At 34.7% G+C, this 19,483-nt stretch overlaps 1 protein-coding gene across 1 annotated transcript in view; it reads left to right on the plus strand.

Annotated features, from left to right (window-relative positions):
* Nucleotides 1-3,118, plus strand: part of LOC149837485 (pyruvate dehydrogenase E1 component subunit alpha-1, mitochondrial-like) — an 88,511-nt gene extending 85,393 nt beyond the window's left edge. The window contains exon 8 of the mRNA XM_090006071.1: nucleotides 2,939-3,118. Coding sequence (XP_089862197.1) covers nucleotides 2,939-3,067 — 129 coding nt within the window. The 3' untranslated portion in view covers nucleotides 3,068-3,118. The remainder of the gene's footprint in view (nucleotides 1-2,938) is intronic.
* The last annotated feature ends 16,365 nt before the right edge of the window (nucleotides 3,119-19,483 follow it).

A 19,483-nucleotide genomic window follows, 5' to 3' on the forward strand; every position in this document is an offset into this window, starting at 1 on the left:
TAATTCAAGGGAAGCCTCCTAAGAGGGTGTGTGTGCATCCCATCCTAGATGCTTTTAGGATGGGAAGGTTGGAACAAAGAGGAAGAAGGAAGGTGCTTTGGAAAAAGGAAAGAAAGAAAGAAAAAAAAGACTTCTTGACTAGTCAAACTTGCTTTCCAAGTAAGCAAATTTGAACTTGAGAGATGAAAAGGTTCAACCCCATGGGGGTTGACCAACCCACATTCCCCCTTTCTTTAATATTGTATACTATATGTAATGTAACATATATACATGTAATATTCTAGCCTAAACTAAATATGATATTAATAAAAAAAGAGAGAAATTGAAAAAAAGGAAAGGAAATAGAAGAGGTAGGAGACAAGGAAAGAGAGTAGGGGTTAGATCAAGGGCTGAGATCTAACCCATCCCTTGACCTAATCCCCGATATCTATAAAAGCATAGAAGGGGCTCACACCCCCTATTTGCCTCTTGCTCCCTTGTTCCCTCTTGATTCTCCTCCTTTCTCCCCTCATTTCCCTACATTCCCCTTGTGCTTTCCCTCTTGACTCAACTAAGAGGGCATCCACGTAAATGTTTGGAGCGTGAGGAGTATGTTGGTGCGGTCTCCATACGTAGTGGGTAGCTTCTGTACGTAGTTCATTTTTGTAAGCTAAGAAAGCATTTTTGCGAAAGAGGTCGGGGGTTCTATTCTTTACACGTAAATTGAAACTAGTAGGCATAAATTCTTTCAATTTTTTATAGGGACAAACCCTATACCACACCTTCCATATGTGTGATTGGCATGGGGTTTGTCAAAAAATTTAATAGGAAAACCCTCTCTTAAAATCATTTTAGTAAAATCATGTTCTTGAACCCAATCCAAACTATTGTTAAAGAGGGAATCCTTATAAAAATTTGAATTTGGTTTGATGAAAGGGGGTTGATTTTGGTTTCCCCTAGAAGAAATTGATTCATCCCCTAAATTAGTCAAATTATTGAAATTTAAAATAAGCAAAAAAGAATAAAGACTATGGGATGCATGCTATTGCTTTTCTCAAAAATAAAAATTATAACTTCTCGACATACATGCAATGCTTATTTGTTTTCTTGCAAATTTTTAGTTAGAAATTGTTGTTAATATTCTTGTCCATGTACAGTGATGCTTAGCATGCTTTTCCTTATTCTTGTTATAAAAAAATACGTGTTATTATGTGTTTCGTTGTAAAAATACTAAAACTATTTATGAGGAAATAGGGTTTAGAGAGAGAGATCAATTTTCTGGCCTAACAACTACAAAAATGAGATTTGTCTATAGTAGAATAGCTAAAATTAATGTGATAAGGTTTTTGAAGTTTTATTTGAAATATTCATGTGAAAAAAATTTAGAAATATGAATTTGAGTGCTCTGTTTTGGCCCACCTGAATGCATATTTCCCGTTAAAATGTATTTCTGGCATAACACCCGACCGATAAATCATTCGTATCTTCCTCATTCAGAAGGTTTTTTATAAACAATTTATTATGTTGGAAAGCTAACAAAATTTTACACTATGAAATTTTGGACTCTATTTATGGACTGAGTACTAAACTATGATAGTCAGAACAAAAAGGTATAAACATGCACTAAATCATTTGTATCTTCTTCGTTTGAAAGAATTTTTATGAACGGTTTGTGGCATAAAAAAGTTGATGAAATTCTCTGAAAATTATAAAAATTTTAACTTTGTTCAACGACTGTAAAATTTTTTGTAACTTCTATAACATTCAAATATAATGAAGTTTTTGCAAGTCTGAAAATGGTTCAAAACCCGACTAGCGAATACTTGTGAACTCTATGCAATTTTGTGTGTGCTTTTGTGAATGATTACCATACTGTTTATGGATTGTTAAAATTCAGTTTTTTTCAGAGAACTAAGTGTCAATTATAAGGCACGAATGGAATGATGTGCTAATGCACTAGCTTGCCTTAGTGGCCTCTCAATAGTGAATAAGACAAGAGAGTCCACCTTGTGAATCAAATGCGAATGTTTAATGAACCATGCATGCTATTTTTATATAGCTGACATGTACATGATGATGTGAATGATTGGATGCATTTAGTGTAAAATAAAATTCATTGCTTTATTTGTGTATATACACGTAAGTTTGAAATGAAAGAAGCATGAGCAATGATACCAAATTCAATGTTTTAAAATGTGCATCCATAGGCCCTGAAGTAGCCGAATCCCTTTAGTGAATTTCTATGTGTGTGTTGCATGTAAAGTAATTAATTTAAAATTGTAAACATATAACACTAAATATCGATGCTTGCAATGAGAGGGCAAGCAATACTTTCGGTTTTGTGGAAAATGTTTTGAGTATAGAAGGTTTCTCCTCTCCAACCATGGATGTAAGACCTCTGCATTAGACTACAACACAGAGAATAAAAACTCATGAGTAAAAAGATGATGCATCGGGATGACACTGTTGGGAGCGCTCTCTCGATACGCTCGTCCCTTAACCGTAGGACTGGTGAAAGGTGCCTGGATAGGCCAAAGTCACCTTTGTTTGAAAATACTGCCTATGCCATGGCCCTGATCTACGTTTAAGCTTGTGTTAATACCCACAGGGCTAAGAACTGAAACCTAACTGATTGCGCATTAGATAGGCATGATGTGCATCATATAAGAAAGTAACCTAATTAAAGATAATAACTGACTAATGCATACCAGCAACTTTTGCAATGGTAAATGCATGCATTTTTAACTGTTTATGCATCTTTACTTGTTCGTAGTTAAGTGCATGATTGATTGAAAGATATTTCTTGAATGTATGCTTGAATGACATGTTAGATAATAATACATGTAATTTTGTTGTATTAATATTATTGCAAAGGTATGAAAAATTGAATAAATTCCTGTCTACTTGTTTCAATTTATGTGTTCTGAATAACTCAGCTATTGAATTTAATGGTTTTCAGGTAGCGAGTAAGTTCACAAGTGATGGCAGGAGGTTGCAACGGAGATCAATCCAAGCCTTTTCTATCCCTTCGACTGTTTTGGATTGCGGGCATTCTTTAATGCTTGAGACTCTGATTCATAGCATTTAATTTTAAATGGACTGCTAATATTTTAATTTGAGATATAATAGACATTAATTCGATTATAAATGTTAATTTTTAAATTTATTGCATGTATGGTAAAAGAATGTGATCGTTAAGTAACACACCAAGTTTTTGTTTTATTTGAATTTTCACTGCAGTTTTTATAAAATCGTATAAAAAAAATTTTTACACGATTTTTCGGATATAAAATTTGGGGTGTCACAACTTGGTATCAGAGCAGAAGGGAAGAATTAGCTCAAAACTCATCCAACTGACCGACATCACTGTGAGTATGTTTCTTTTTAATGTTTTATGCATTGATATGAAAATAAATTCTTGAATTATGTAAATTTTATAGTTGTTGCAAATCAAGAACATAGATGCCTAGTAGGGACATCAGAAATGACATTTTTATTTATGCAAAACTTACAAATTTAATTCGAATTAAATTTATTGTAGATGGTCGTACGATAGCCCACAAGATAGACTGCCTAGAGAGACTTCCTCCTGAAACTAGTCTTACAAACACTTTATAGAACTGAGTCCTCCAGCCTTCACTAGGAAGAAGGACCTAGACGCAGCTGAGGAGTGGGTCCGTTCCATCAACGAGATCTTCAATATCCTCGAGGTTTCCACGGAGTGGCAAGTCACCTTTGCCACCTACCAACTCCAGGGCAACACCAAGAGTTGGCAGGAGACTGTTCGAGAGGTGCACTTCACACCAAAGAAGCGATAGGCGCTTACATGGGTGAAGTTTTTTGAGGTGTTTCTAGACACCTACTTTCCACAATATGCTAGAGATCGCAAGATGCAGGAGTTTTTGAATCTTCAACAGGGCAACTTAAAGGTGGCTGAGTACACCACTCGCTTTAGACACCTTGAGAAGTACTACCCAAACACCTACATGACAGATGAGGCACATGCAAAGAAGTACGCACATGGGCTATGAGATCGGTTGAGGTCCTGAGTACTGACGAGTCAACTCCAGAACCTCAGCTAGGCTATCGAGATGGCTACCATGCTTCAGGTGAGAAAACATAATTTAATTTTTTTTAACCCAAAGATAACCCCAAACAAATAGTAACAACTATTCTCATATCGTAGGATGATTGAGAGTCTTCTAGGAAGACACAACCTAAGTGGTTTGATAGGTCGAAGGGTAATGAAAACAAGACCCCAAGGCCCTCAGCCAAGTCGAGTAGAGCACCTTATGTGAAGAAAGCCAAGGTGCAATAGGGTGGTACTAGCAGACCATAACAGACCACCACAGTGTGTTCTTTCTGTAAGAAGATACATGCAGGAGTTTGCCACAAGGCATCAGAAGCATGGCTGATGTGCAGAAAGATGAGACTTTTCATCAAGAATTGTTCAAAGTGGTTGACTCAAGACATAGCAAACACCACACCTCGAGGGAAACAATATCAACAATGACCCCAACAGCAGTCCCAAGCATAAGGACAAAGGAGAGCGATCAACATAGTGTACACGACTTTGGCAGAGGAGTTGTAAGATGATGAAAATGTTATCAAAGGTACTATCTCCATCGCAAAATTTGATGCTAAAGTCTTATTTGATACGGGTGCTGCACATTCTTTTGTGTCTACACGGTTTGCAAAATTAGTTGATATAACACTGATCACTTTCGGCTATATTTTGGAAATTATCACACCATCAAGCAATAGATCTATCTTTCGTACCTATTTACCCAATATAGAAGTGATTATCTCATGGAAGAACCTTTATGCCAATTTGATCTTACTGGACATGGTGGGTTATGATGTGATTCTCGACATAGATTGGATGTACAAGCACTATGCTTGTATGATATGTCATGAGTGACATATACCGTTTAATCGTCTAAATGAGCCTGTACTTGAGTACAAGGCAAGCAAGAAGGAAAGCAAAAGAAGGATAATATCAATGACCCAATGCTGTGTAGATAAGGGTTGTGAGGCTTTCTTGGCCAGTGTTTCTTTGGTGAAACCCAATACGACCCTGATGAAGGTCTTGGACATGGTTTGGGAGTTTGTAGATGTATTCTCAGATGACTTTCAAGGTGCACCGCCTACAAGAGGTTGATTTCGCTATAGAGTTGGTGCCTGGTATGACTCCAATATCTAGAGCTCCTTATCACATGACCCCTATAAAATTAAAGGAATTGAAGAAGCAACTGCAAGAATTGATGGACAAGAGATTTATTCGGCCAAGAGTTTTGTCGTGGGGTATTACAGTGTTGTTCGTCAAGAAGAATGATGGGTTAATGTGCTTGTATATTGACTATCGCATGTTGAACTAGGTGACGATCAAGAATAAATACCCTCTTCCATGAATCAATGACTTGTTTGATCAACTTCAAGATGCTAAGGTATTCTCTAAGATAGATCTTAGATTGGATTATCACCAATTGAGGATCAAAGAGTCAGATGTGCAGAAGACAACCTTTAGGATGCAGTGTGGTCACTATGAGTTTTTGGTGATGCATTTTGAGCTAACCAATGCTCCGATGACATTCATGGGTCTGATGAACTAGATCTTTCAGACCTATCTAGATTTGTTCATGATAGTGTTCATTGATGACATATTGATCTATTCAGAGAGCGAAGAAGATCACAAAGAGCACTTGAGGATCATTCTTGAGACACTTAAACAATATCAGTTGTATGCAAAGTTTTCTAAGAGCAAATTCTGGTTGGAGCAGGTCATGTTTTTGGGATACGTGATTTCCAAAGATGGTGTTAGTGGACCCTGTTAAGGTAAGGTACCTCGATGATTATGTTTTGAGAATTTTTTTTGTGGATCTCTATCTTAACTTATTTGAATCTTGTATTTTGAAATTTTATTAGGTGAAATCAGTCCTAGACTGGAAAAAACCTAAAATGAATTGGCATAGTTTTCTTGGTTTTGCAGGATACTACTAAAGGTTTATTCAGGACTTCTCGAAGATCATGACACTGATAACCAAGCTACCTCGCAAGGAAATAAAGTTCGTATGTATGCAACAATACGAAGAAAGCTTTTAGTGGTCAAAGAAGAGGCTTACTACAACCCCAGTGCTCACTTTACCCTTCAGACAAGGAGGATTTGTAGTCTACAGTAATGCATTGGGTACAAAACTTGGATGCGTATTAATGCAGCATGGCAAGGTCATAGCATATGCTTTGCACAAACTAAAAGTGCACAAGCAAAATTATCCTACACACAATCTGGAGCTATAGACAGTAGTCTTTGCACATAAAGTTTGGCGACACTACTTATATGGAGAGTAGTTTGAGGTTTTATCCAATCATAAGAGCCTCAAATACATTTTCTCGTAGAAGGATCTTAACATGAGGCAAATGCAGTATTTAGAGTTTTTGAAGAACTATGACTTCTCTATATCCTACCACCCATAGAAAGCCAATGTAGTGGCCGATGCATTGAGTAAAAAAGTAGGAAGTCTTGCGAGCTTGATCAGTAGCTAGTGGAGACTACTTAAGGATCCGATTGACTGGAGTTCATTTGCCACAGGCGTAGCTCACATTCAGATCACAAGCTTAGCCGTGAGAACTAAACTTATGAACTGGATCATTGTTCAACAGAAGGATGACCCGAGCTTCACAAAGATGGTTGCAACATGCAAACATGATGAGACAACCCTACATATGGAAGAAGATAGAACCATCTGGTATAATAAGAGGCTATGGGTACCAGCGAATCAACAGTTGAGGAAAGAGCTATTTGACAAGGTGCATTGGACCAGGTTCACTATACATCGAGGTAGCACTAAAATGTATAAGGACCTTAAAAGGAACTATTGGTGGAACAACATGAAGAGAGACATTGTCGAGTATGTATTAAGATGCTTAGTTTGCCAGTAGGTCAAGATAGAACATCAAAGACCTGAAGAAACCTTGCAGACGATAGAAATACTGTAGTGAAAGTGAAGAGACATTACCATAGACTTTTTGGTAGGTCTGCCTAGGACACAACACCAGTACGACATGATATGAGTCATAGTGGACCGCCTTACAAAGTCAACACACTTTCTATCGACCAAGGTGAATCAACCATTAGAGAGTCTAGCAGATTTATATGTTGATGAGATTGTTAGGTTACATGAAGTACCTGTCTTGATAATTTCAGACAAAGATCCAAGGTTTACGTCCACATTTTGGGGGCAACTTCTGAAAACTTTAGGGGACAAAGCTTAAGTTTAGCACGACATTTCACCCACAGATGGATGGACAGTCAGAAAGGACAATCCAGACCCTAGAGGATATGTTGCATTCTTGTGTATTGCAGTAAACATTTAAAGCTAGTTGAGTTTGCCTACAATAACAATTACCACTCGAGTATCGACATGACTCCATATCAGGCATTGTACGGATGACCCTGTAGATTTCTGATATATTGGACTAAGGTTGGTGATCGAGCTATCGAGTCACCAATAGTTCTGCAACACTATACAGATAAGGTACAGTTAATTCAAAAGAGACTTCTGACCGCTCAAAGCTTTCAAAAAAGCTATGCAGATCCGAAGCACCGCAAAGTCACATTTGAAGTTGGAGATCATGTATTTATTAAGGTATTACCAACCAAGAGTATGTTTCGGTTTGACAAGAAGAGAAAGTTGAGTATGAGGTATGTAGGACCTTTCCTCATCCTCGAGAAGATTAGAGGCACAACTTATAGACTACCACTCCCATCGTAGTTTTTGAACATCCACGATGTCTTCCACGTGTCGATGTTGAGGAGATATGTGCCAGACCCGACACATATTATTCAGTACGATGAGATATAGATAGTAGATCAACGACAATAAGTGCTACGACATAAGATGATTCCTATAGTGAAGGTATGATGACAACACCATGGACTCGAGAAATATATAAGGGAGCCAGATACAGAGATGAAAGTGAAACATCCACACCTATTCAGTATGTAATCTTAACCAAATTTCGAAGACAATTTTTTTTAAGGGGGGTTGGATGTAATAACCCTAATTTTTTAAAGGAATTTTCATAATTTTCTTTATATGTGATAAATTTAAAATAATAATTTATACTAAGTGTCATACCATAGGTTATGCAAGACTTAGAAAAAAAATAAACGTATGAAATATACTCACACACCCAAGGGTTTCCATCAACCCTAGTGAAATTAATTTTCCTCAAAAATTATTTTTGAGGAATTTGAATTTTGCTAGAAGAAAAATATATAATAATAACTAATATAGCCAAAAATTGGTAGAGACATTCACCTACATTTGAACCTAATTTAAGTTACATTTAGAGTTATTTCACTTCAATCTAAATTATAGTTTTGAAAGAAATGAAATCCAAAATACCTAATTTAGTTAATTAGAAAATAATTAAGTAAAATAAAAATTATAATTTAACCAAAGTTAATAAAATTGTAGAAGTCCATAGGTAGGCCGTCCCATCCTATGTGGCATCCCTTTTTAACTTTAAAAAGATAAAATGACATTAAAACTTGAAAATTATAAGGTTTGTAAAACTTACTAAAAACTAAGACATGAAATAAAAAAGTCAAACTTACCATAATTCAAGGGAGGCCTCCCAAGAGAGAGGGGGGGGGGGTCCCATCCTAGATTCTTCTAAGATGGGATGGCTAGAATAAAGGAGAAGAAAGAAGGTGCCTTGGGAAAAGGAAAGAAAGAAAGAACAAAAAAAAATAAAATAGACTTCTTGACTAGTTAAACTTGCTTGCCAAACAAACAAGTTTGAACTTGGAAAGTGGAAAGGTCAAACCCCATGGGGGTCGACCAGCCCATATTCCCCCCTTTCTTTAATATGGTATACTATATGTAATGTAACATATATACATGTAATATTCTAACCTAAACTAAATAAGATATTAATAAAAAAAAGAGAAAAATTTGAAAAGAGGAAAGGAAATAGAAGAGGTAGGAGAAAAGGAAATGGAGTATGGGTTAGATCAAGGGATGAGATCTAACCCAGCCCTTGACCTAATCTCAAATATCTATAAAAGCATAGGAGGGGCTCACACCCCCTCCTATTTGCCTCTTTTGAGATTTTTGCCTCTTGCTCCCTTGTCCCCTCCTGATTCCCCTCCTTTCTCTTCTCTTTTCCCTACATTTCTATTCTGCTTCTCCTCTTGACTCAACTAAGAGGGCATCCATGTGCATGTTTAGAGTGGGAGGAGTACATTGGCATGGTTGCCATACGTAATGGGCAGTCGGTTCATGGACAAAGTTCATTTTCACAAGCTAAGGAAGCATTTTCATGAGATAGGTAGGGATTTTATTCTCTACACGTAAATCAAAACTTGTAAGCACAAATTCTTCTGATTTTTCATAGGGATAAACCCTATACCATGCTCCACATACGTGGGATTGGCATAGGGTTTGTCAAAAAATTTAACAAAAACCTTATCAAAATCATTTTAGTAAAATCAAGTTCTTAAACCCAATCCAAACTATTGTTAAAGAGAGAATTCTTGTAAAAATTTAAATTTGGTTTGATGAAGGGGGGTTGATTTTGGTTTTCCATAGAAGAAATTGATTCATCCCATAAATTAGTTGAATTATTGAAATTTAAAAGAAACAAAAAAGAATAAAGACTATTGGATGCATGCTATCGATTTTCTTAGAAATTAAAATTGTAACTTCTCAAAATACATGTAATGCTTATTTTTTTTTCTTGCAATTTTTTTGTTATAAAGTATTGTTAATATTCTTGTCCATGTATAGTGGTGCTTAGCATGATTTTCCTTGTTTTTTTTTATGAAAAAATACGTGTTGTTATTTGTTTTATTACAAAAATAATGAAACTATTTATAAGGAAATAGGGTTCGAAGAGACAGATCAGTGTTTTGGCCAAACAACTGCAAAAATATGATTTGTTCATGGTAGAATAGCTTAAGTTAATGCGATGAGTTTTTTAAAGTTTTATTTGATATGTTTATGAAAAAAATTTTCAAAAATATGAATTCAGGTAGCCTGTTCTGGTCCACTCAAATGCATATTTCCCGTTAACACGTATTTCTAGCCTGCCACTTAACTGTTAAATCATTCATATCTCCCTCATCCGAAAGAGTTTCTATGAATGGTTTATTGCGTTGAAAAGCTAACAAAATTTTACAGTTTATGTAAAATTTTGAGCTCTATTCATAAACTATGATAGTTAAAACAAAAATGTATAGGCATGCACTAAATCATTTGTATCTCCCTTGTCTGGAGAAATTTTTACAAACAATTTGTGGCATTAAAAAGCTAACAAAATTATCTAAAGATTTTTTAAATTTTAGCTATGTCTGATGATTATAAATTTTTTTGTAACTTTTGTAACAGTTAGATAAAATTGAGTTTTTGCAAGTCTAAAATAGATTCGAGACCCACCTAGCGAATACTTGCAAACTCTATGCAATTTTGTGTGTGCTTTTGTAAATGATTATTGTACTATTTATGGACTATTAAAAATAATTTTTTATAGATAACTAAGTGCCTGTTATAAGACACAATTTGAATGATGTGCTAATGCACTAGCTTGCCTTTGTGGCCTCTGGCTAGTGAATGTGACAACAAAGTCCGCCTTGCGAATCAAATGCGAATGTTTTATGAACCATGCATGCTATTTTTATATGATTTCATGTACATGATGATGGTGTGAATGATTGAATGCATTTAGTGTAAAATAAAATTCATTGCTTTATTTGTGCATATGAGCGTAAGTTTAAAATGAAAGATGAGCAATGATACAAAATTCAATATTTCAAAATGTGCATCCACAAACCCTGAAGTGGCCGAATCCTTGTAGTAGATTCCTATGTATGTTGCATGTAAAGTAATTAATTTAAAAGTGTAAACATGTAACACTAAAGATTGATGCTTGCAAGGAGAAGGCAAGCGATACTTTGGGCTTTGTAAAAAATATCTTGAGCACGAAAGATTGCTCTTCCCCAACCATGGAGATAGGAGAAACCTCTGCATTAGATTGCAACATAGAAGATAGAAACTCATGAGCGAAAAACCGATGCATCAGGATGATAGTGTTGGGAGCGCTCTCTCGATATGCTCGCCCCTTACCCACAGGACTGGTAAAAGGTGTTTAGCCATGCCAAAGACACCCTTATTTAAAAATACTGCCTGTGCCATGACCTTGATCTAGGTTTAAGCCTGTGTTAGTACCCATAAGTCTAAGAACTAAAACCTAAGTGATTGCACATTAGATAGGCATATCATGCATCATATAAGAAAAAGAACCTAATTAAAGATAATAAATGACAAATGCATACCATCGACTTCTGTAATGGTAAACACATGTATTTTTAACTGTTTATGAATCTTTACTTGTTCATAGTTAAGTGCATGATTGATTAAAAGATATTTCCTGAATGGGTGCTTGAATGACATGTTAGATAATCATACATGTAATTTTGTTGTATTTAATATTGTTATGAAGGTGTAAAAAATTAATAGATTCCTGTCTACTTGTTTTAATTTATGTGTTCTAAATAGCTCTATCCTACTGAGACTTAATTGTCTGACCCTATTGAATTTAATGATTTTCATGTAGTAAGTTCACAAGGGATGGTGGGAGGTTGCGACGGGGACCGAGCCAAACCTTTTTCATCCCTTCGACTATTTTGGATTGCAGACATTCTTTAGCAGTGTTGTGAGAGGCTTACGCCTCAGTACTTGAAGCGTACGCCTCACAGGCGAGGCGCACACTCAAGGTACTGAGGCGCACACTCAGTACCTGAAGCGTCGGTGCCTCCTCCGATCTGTGGCTAAAATTGAAAACAATTACACAATGAGCAGAGAAGGATATTCCGGCGAGATTTACGGTGGAATTTCTTCTCTTCGTAGCCTGAAATTGGATTTACTCGTCGGGAAAAAAGCAAAAGCTTCCAGTGAGTTTAACAGACTGAGTTCTTTCGACCGTTGCCGTAACCTGCACAAAGTCACAGACCCGTCGGGAAGCAGAGCTGATACCCTCTGACGAGGTTTCCGGCGAGGGGCAGGGGGACTTCTTCTCTCCGCGACCGGAATTGAGACCTACTTTCTTGATCATGAAGCTTACACTTCAACACCTCGAGGCTTACGCCTCGCTTCATAACATGTTCAACGCCTCGCTTCACCTCATCGCATTTAACAACCTTGTTCTTTAGTACTCGAGAATCTGATTCATAGCATTTAATTTTAAATAATCTGTTATTAATTTAATTTGAGATGTAATGGACATTAATTCAATTATTATTGTTAATTTTTGAATTTATTGTATGTATGGTAAAAGAATGTGATTGTTAAGTAACATGCTAAGTTTTTGTCCCATTTGGATTTCTGTTGTAATTTTTATAAAACCGTTAAAAAAATTTTACACAATTTTTGGGATACAAAATTTGGGGTGTTACATTTAATCACATGAATGTATTCATGCAATCATATGAATAGATATAAAATTACAGAAAAGTAAAGTGAGTAGTTATTTTAAATTTCCACTTGATTACCAAAAGCCTATCGGGTATGCATAGTCGATTTACAGAATAGGCTAGACTACTCGGGTATTTATTAAGCTATGTATCTTAATTTTCTGAGTAGATGACTGAGTCATTCCTAGGAGTGGCGTTACGTCAAGAGACACAGTCTAAGGCATAACATCCAGTCATATTGAATCGATCACTACTTTTGCAAATGAGCCAAGGACATGCTGACCTATGACAAAATTTGATAGTCTTGGCCTCCTAAATTCTCTAGACCAGGGACCACTAACACATTGTCCCTTAAAGCATAAAAAGAAAGGGCCCAGAGAGTTTCATATTACCTACTCTCTCTAAGGTAGACTAAGGACCATTTCAGTTAAGTACACCTTAGTGAAGGCATACCTAGAATCCTGCTCAGGGTTATCTTATTAGTTAGGCCATGGGTAAATGCAACTACTATTTATGTTAGTGCATTGTCATCACATGGTTCTCATTCTAGAATCTTAATTCAACATTTTATTAAGCACCCATATGCCCATACTACCCGGTGAGATTTCTGTCACCCAGCATACATTTCACAAATATTGCATCACATAACACCATATGCATTCTCATAATAAATGAATCATGTAAACATGTCATTTAATATTGATTTATGCAGTATCACATAATTTTAATAAATAGAAATCAACATGTATCATCATCACAAATATATATCATTCTATGAATCATAATTTAAATCATTGTTAAGTTGTTCAGGTCCCGCGGCTAGAGTAGCCCAAAACCGCAACAACTGAAACATGTTTTACTAATAACATTGCATTCTAATATGCCTAGATTTATATTTACATTCATTATAGTTAAAATCATAATCATGCTCAATTTATCATGAAAATAAATACAATCAAGCTGTTATGAGTGGATTAAATCATTAATATCAATTACAATTTGCATATGAGCCTATTTCTCTTAAACATGACATCCATACACCAAAATTATAACTTACCGATCATGATTTAACTTATCTTCATCTCAATCATAAATATTTACATTACATCTGATATAATCCAAAACTGAATTTATGAAAAATTTGAAGAAAATATCAAAACATAATTAAAGTCAAGAAACTGACTTTCTCGATAAGATCTCCTACAAATCCTTATCGAGCAAATCTACACGACTCCGATTAATGAATTGATTTTTAGTACCTCAAATTATATTAGACCTAATTAAAACATTAACGATAACAAATTGAATCAATGAGTTTATTACAACTAACCCATAACAAAAAACACACAAGCTATTTTTTCGGTCAAGGCTCCCATAAGCCTAAATTGGAAGACTATTATGTTTTTAATTATGTCCAGTTGTAACAAAGCTTATCCAAAGTAAATCCATATAATTTAATTCAGTTCATGGTGAAAATGACTTAAAAAGATCAAACCCCAACAACATATGAATTTATAGGAATTAAATTCCAAGAAAAGAGCCCCAAACCCTAAATTAATTTATAAGAAATTAGGGTTTTGGTTCTCACAATACAAACCATTCCATTTCCATCCAATCAAGCAAGATTTTCTGTTATTTAGCAAGCTACACATGATGAGCACCATCATACACACGAAAATACAATTTTTTGGAATCAACCAAAAGATTTAAGTCGCATAACAACCAAACTTTTACAGTGTTTTTCAAACACACCCTGCATAAATTCAGATTCAAATCTTCCCAGTGTTTGGGTCTATGTTAATGATTCAATAAGATATCTTAATGTTGATAACATGCAGGACATAATAAAAAAATAATGAAACAACAAAATCTATACACGTTACTACCTAAACACATATACAAGTCATTAGGGAAATTCGAATCCCTAATAATCTATTTATACAAAAGCCACCAAAAATTGTAGATAGCATATGTAACCATCATATCTTTATTGGTGCTGCTCTTAAGGAACACAACCCAAAAAACTGAGCTCTATTGAACCCTATTATGACAGACCAGATTTTGTAAACTACAGAAATTTTCTCAAAATTAAAGATTTTTTTGGGATTTATAGAAAATGTTTTTGATAGAACCCTTTATACAGTCTTGTATTATGTGTTGGACTTTACCAAAAATTTTCATAATTTATTCAGAGTGGTTTTCCTTAGGTTTCTATGCTTTTTAAAAATTTAGGTCAAAACAATCCTGTAACCAGAGCCTAAACTAGAGCTATGTTAAGATGGATGTTTATTCCTCAAAACTGATCCAAATTAGAAAAAACAAGATGATAAAATTAAGACTTGGATGTGTAGATTATCTCAGTAATTTTATTTAAATTTTCAAACTAATATTATTGAAGATACAAAATTATTTTCAAAACTGGTCGGAAAAATATAACAGTTATCTCAAACAAGATTGTTCTAGAAAATTTTGTTTATCAATACTAACCTTGCATAATAAGAATATCTGAATTAAGATTTTTAATAAATAAAGTGGAGTCTATCCGATCAATGGAAAAAACAGATTATTCTAGAAAATTTTGTAGTCTTTCATACAACGCTCTTGGTGCTTGTTTGAGTCCGTACATAGCTCTTTTTAATTTGTAGACTTTTTCTGGATATTTCTTATTTTTAATGCTTAGAGGTTGTTCTACATAAACTTCTTCATTGATGTATCCATTAAAAAATGCACTCTTAACATCAATTTGGTGTAACTTAAAATTCATGTAGCTAGCAAAAGCAAGCATCATTCGAATTGACTCCAATCGAGCCACTGGTGCAAAGGTGTCATCAAAATCTATGCCTTCTTGGTTATAGCCTTGTGCTACTAGTCTTGCTTTGTTTCGAATGACTTTGTCATTTTTGTCCAACTTATTTCGGAAGACCCATCTTATTCCAATTACCGAATGATTCTTTGGTCTATCAACTAGATCCCATACATCATTCCTAGTAAATTGGTTAAGTTCTTCAGACATGGCCAAAAGCCAAAATTCATTATCACAAGCCTCATTGATATTCTTTGGTTCTATTTTAGATATGAAAGTAATATTTGCAATATATTGCAATTGCTTTTTAGTTTGGAGACCACTCTTTATTTCTCCAATAATCTGCTCATGTGGATGATTGGAAACTTCTTTCCAAACCAGTGGAAGAGGAATATTTTCTTGAGAAGTGCTCTCTATCAAAGGTTTTTCTTGAAGTATGACTTCTTCTCCTTCGCTTAGAGATATAACCTGCTCACAATTCTTATCAAATGAAACATGTAAAGATTCTTCAATGCAAGATGTTCTTTTATTAAAAACACGATAAGCTTTGCTTCTAAAAGAATATCCAAGAAATATTGCTTTGTCTGATTTTGAATCAAACTTATCAAGATTATCTTTGGTATTTGACAAGAAGCATTTACTATCAAATTTTTTGAAATAAGAGATCTTTGGTATACAATCATAATATAATTCAAAACATGTTTTATGTAAAAATGGTCGAATGAGAACACGATTTAGAACATAACATGCTGTATTTATTGCTTCAGCCCAAAAATATTTTGGTACTTTTTTTATCTTGAATCATAGTTCTAGCACATTCTTGCAAAGTTCTATTCTTTCTTTCAACAACTCCATTTTGTGGAGCCGCTCTAGGAAAAACAAAGTTGTGAGATATACCATGTAAATCATAAAACTTTAGAAAATATTTATTTTTAAATTCACCACCATGATCACTAGGAATTGTAATAATAGATGTAGATTTTTCATTTGTAATTATTCTACAAACTTTAGAAAATTCAGAAAAAGCATCATTTTTGCTTTTTAGAAAATTTACCCAAGTAAATAGAGAATAATCATCTACTATAACAAAAGCATACTTGCTACCATTCAAACTTTGAATTCTAGATGGTCCAAATAGATCTAAATGTAAAAGTTCAAGAGGACGCTTTGTTGAAATTATATCTTTTGCTTTGAAAGAACTCTTGATTTGCTTACCCATTTGGCAAACATCACATAAGTGATCCTTCTTATATGGTATTCTAGGTAGGCCTCTAACAAGATCATTCTTGGATAACTTAGAAATTAATTTAAAGTTAACATGTTCAAGTCTCTTATGCCATAACCATTGAATTTCATTTGAAGCGATAAAACATTTTTCATTAAAAGTGGGTAACTCATTTAGATAAAGTTCATATACATTAGTCATTATTTTACCTTTAAAAATGATCTTTTTAGATTGAAAATCAGAAATTAAGTATAAATCATGTTCAAAAGAAATGAAAAAACCTTTATCACATAATTAACTAATGGATAATAAATTATGCATTAAACCATCTACTAAAAGAATATTTTCTATCAAGAAATTTTTTGGATTACCAGTGTTACCAATATCGATTACTTTTCCCTTGTTATTGTCATCAAAGGTGATGGTTCATCCATCCTTACTTTGGAGGGTGAAAAATAACTCCGGCCTTTCAGTCATATGTTTGAAACAACTACTATCCAAGATCCATTTGCTCCTTATTTTGTGTACCTACAACAAAATTAGAAGACAAAGCATTTGACCCCTTTTTATTTTCGGGTCTATGAGCGTTAGCCTTAGGAACCTATATCCATTTGGATTTTGGTTTCCTTTGAGAATAAATATTCTTTCTATAAAAAGATTTAGCATTTCTAGAATAATCATGTCTAGGCTTATAAGCTTTATAAGTCCCATGATTAAATACATTTTAATTATGACTAGAAAATTGAGTTCTTTAAATCAATGATTGAGAATTTTGTCTTTAATTCTTCACCACATAGTTTGGTCTATTTTGAGTATCAAAGAAGCTATATCCCAATCCGGTTTTGTTAACCAAGCATCTTTGAGAATCAATAAGTCTTTCTAAATTTTCTTAGCCATTAGTGAACTTGGTCACTATAGAAAGAAGATCATTTGATTTTTCTTTCTGACTTGATATTTCTTTTTGTAAGATATTGGTTCTAATTCCAATTTCTTTTATCTCAGATGCTTGACAAAAGTTTTCTTTCTTGAGATATTCTATCTCTTGAAGTAAAACTTTGTTTTGAGAGTCAAGAGTTGAATTTTCAGTTTTTAACTCTTTATTTTTAGAACTTAGACTCTTAAATTTAGCATATAAATTATTAAATGCTTCTAATAAATCATCATACTCATATTGACTTACCGAGTCTTCTTGTGCTACAAAGCACATATTGGCGATTTTTTTATTTGATTCTTCATCAAAAGAGGAGTTACTATCATACCAACTTGCTTGAAATGTCTTTTTCTTCTTGAATTGATCCTTCGGCTTGATTTTGAGAAGAGGACAATCTTTCTTGACGTGTCCTGCCTTTTTGCAGTTAAAGTACTTGACTTCATTAGGATTGAAAGAATCAGTTTTCTTTACCTTTCTTTGAAATCTTTCATTTTTGATGAATCTTTTGAATTGCCTTGTGATGAGGACAATATCTTCATCTTCTTCTAAATCTTCAGAGTCAGAAATGGCCTTGAAAGCAATAAATTTCTTCTTGGGTTCTTCTTCTTGTCTATCATGAAGTTGGACTTCATATGCCATTAAGTTACCAACCAAATCTTTAAGAGAAAAGGTGTTTAAATCATTTGCTTCCTCTATTGCTGTGTTTTTTCTCTCCCATTCAGGAGTTAAATACCTTAGGATTTTTCTAACTAAATCCACTTGTGAATATTCTTTTCCAAGGAATTTTAGAGTGTTAGTAATATCGGTCATTCTTGTTACCATGTCCGATATAAACTCATTTTGCTTCATTTTAAACAATTCAAATTTAGAAACTAAAGAAACAATCTTAGATTCATTTACCTTTGATGTACCTTCATGAGTAACGAGAAAAGTATGCTAAATTTTATTTGCTGTGGAATATTGAGAGATGCGATTGAACTCTACCGTGTCAATGGCACAATATAGCGCATATGCCAGTTGCTACATATTAGCATGTGACTTGCTTTATCCCTTGGTCGAACTGTTTGATGCTTATTGTCGCGTAACACTTGTTGTCTTACATCTCTTATGAATGATGTGATTGCATACAACTCGTAATCTACGAACTGATGACAACTAGGATTGATGTGACCGCTTGTCTTATAAGCTGCTTATATATTGTGATATAACTGCTTTCGTATGATTGCTTATGAATGGCTTATGATGCAATGGTTTATGCCTTACGATTAATTTAATTACTTGTTGATGGACTGAGCCATTTGATGGTAATTGTATGTTTTACGAGCATTGTTATGAGTGCTTGTCTTATTCAGTTGTTTTGTTTGGCTGACGGGTAGAATTAGTTACTCTTCGCCTATAGAATCAACTGGATTGCCATATCTGCGCGTTCTCATATGTCATTTACGCATGCTTTGAGAGCCTATTTGAGGATTGCGATATTCCTTGTGGCAATAACATGATGCGTAGGATTATATGTTTATGTATGGAGTGATACGATGCATATTGCTGATATACATGCTTGTGCTCATATTGTGGCTACCGACCCAAAGAGTGGTCAACTGTTCGGAGCAGTCGATTTTATAGATGCATGCATCACCGAGTAGGGTGTCTGTCGAGGACCTGATCTTCAAAGGATTATCTGCAGGGACATGTATGATCAAGACTAGGTACCCGGCTAGAGTGGTAGATTCTCTGTGAGGATGTACAATGTCCACGAACGGGTAGCTGCAAAGACGGTGAACTCCATGTGAGGTTATACATTTCTCAGACTAGGTGATCCAACATTGATCTTGTTGATTGTAATGGTGGATATCGACCCTAAGAGCGGTCATTTGTGTTGATGCGTGTATCCAATGATTTACATTGGATATGATATTTGTTGGGGGATCGACTTCCCAAAGGTTTCAATGTGGGGGTATGTATGATCAAGATCAGGTGATCCGGCTAAAGTGGTAGAATCTATGTGAGGATGTACACTGTCTACGAACGGGTAGCCGCGAAGACGGTGAACTCCTGTGAGGAAGTGTATGG

Source organism: Nuphar pumila, chromosome 5, assembly GCF_984573655.1.
Source record: "Nuphar pumila chromosome 5, dmNupPumi1.hap1.1, whole genome shotgun sequence".
NCBI lineage: Eukaryota > Viridiplantae > Streptophyta > Magnoliopsida > Nymphaeales > Nymphaeaceae > Nuphar > Nuphar pumila.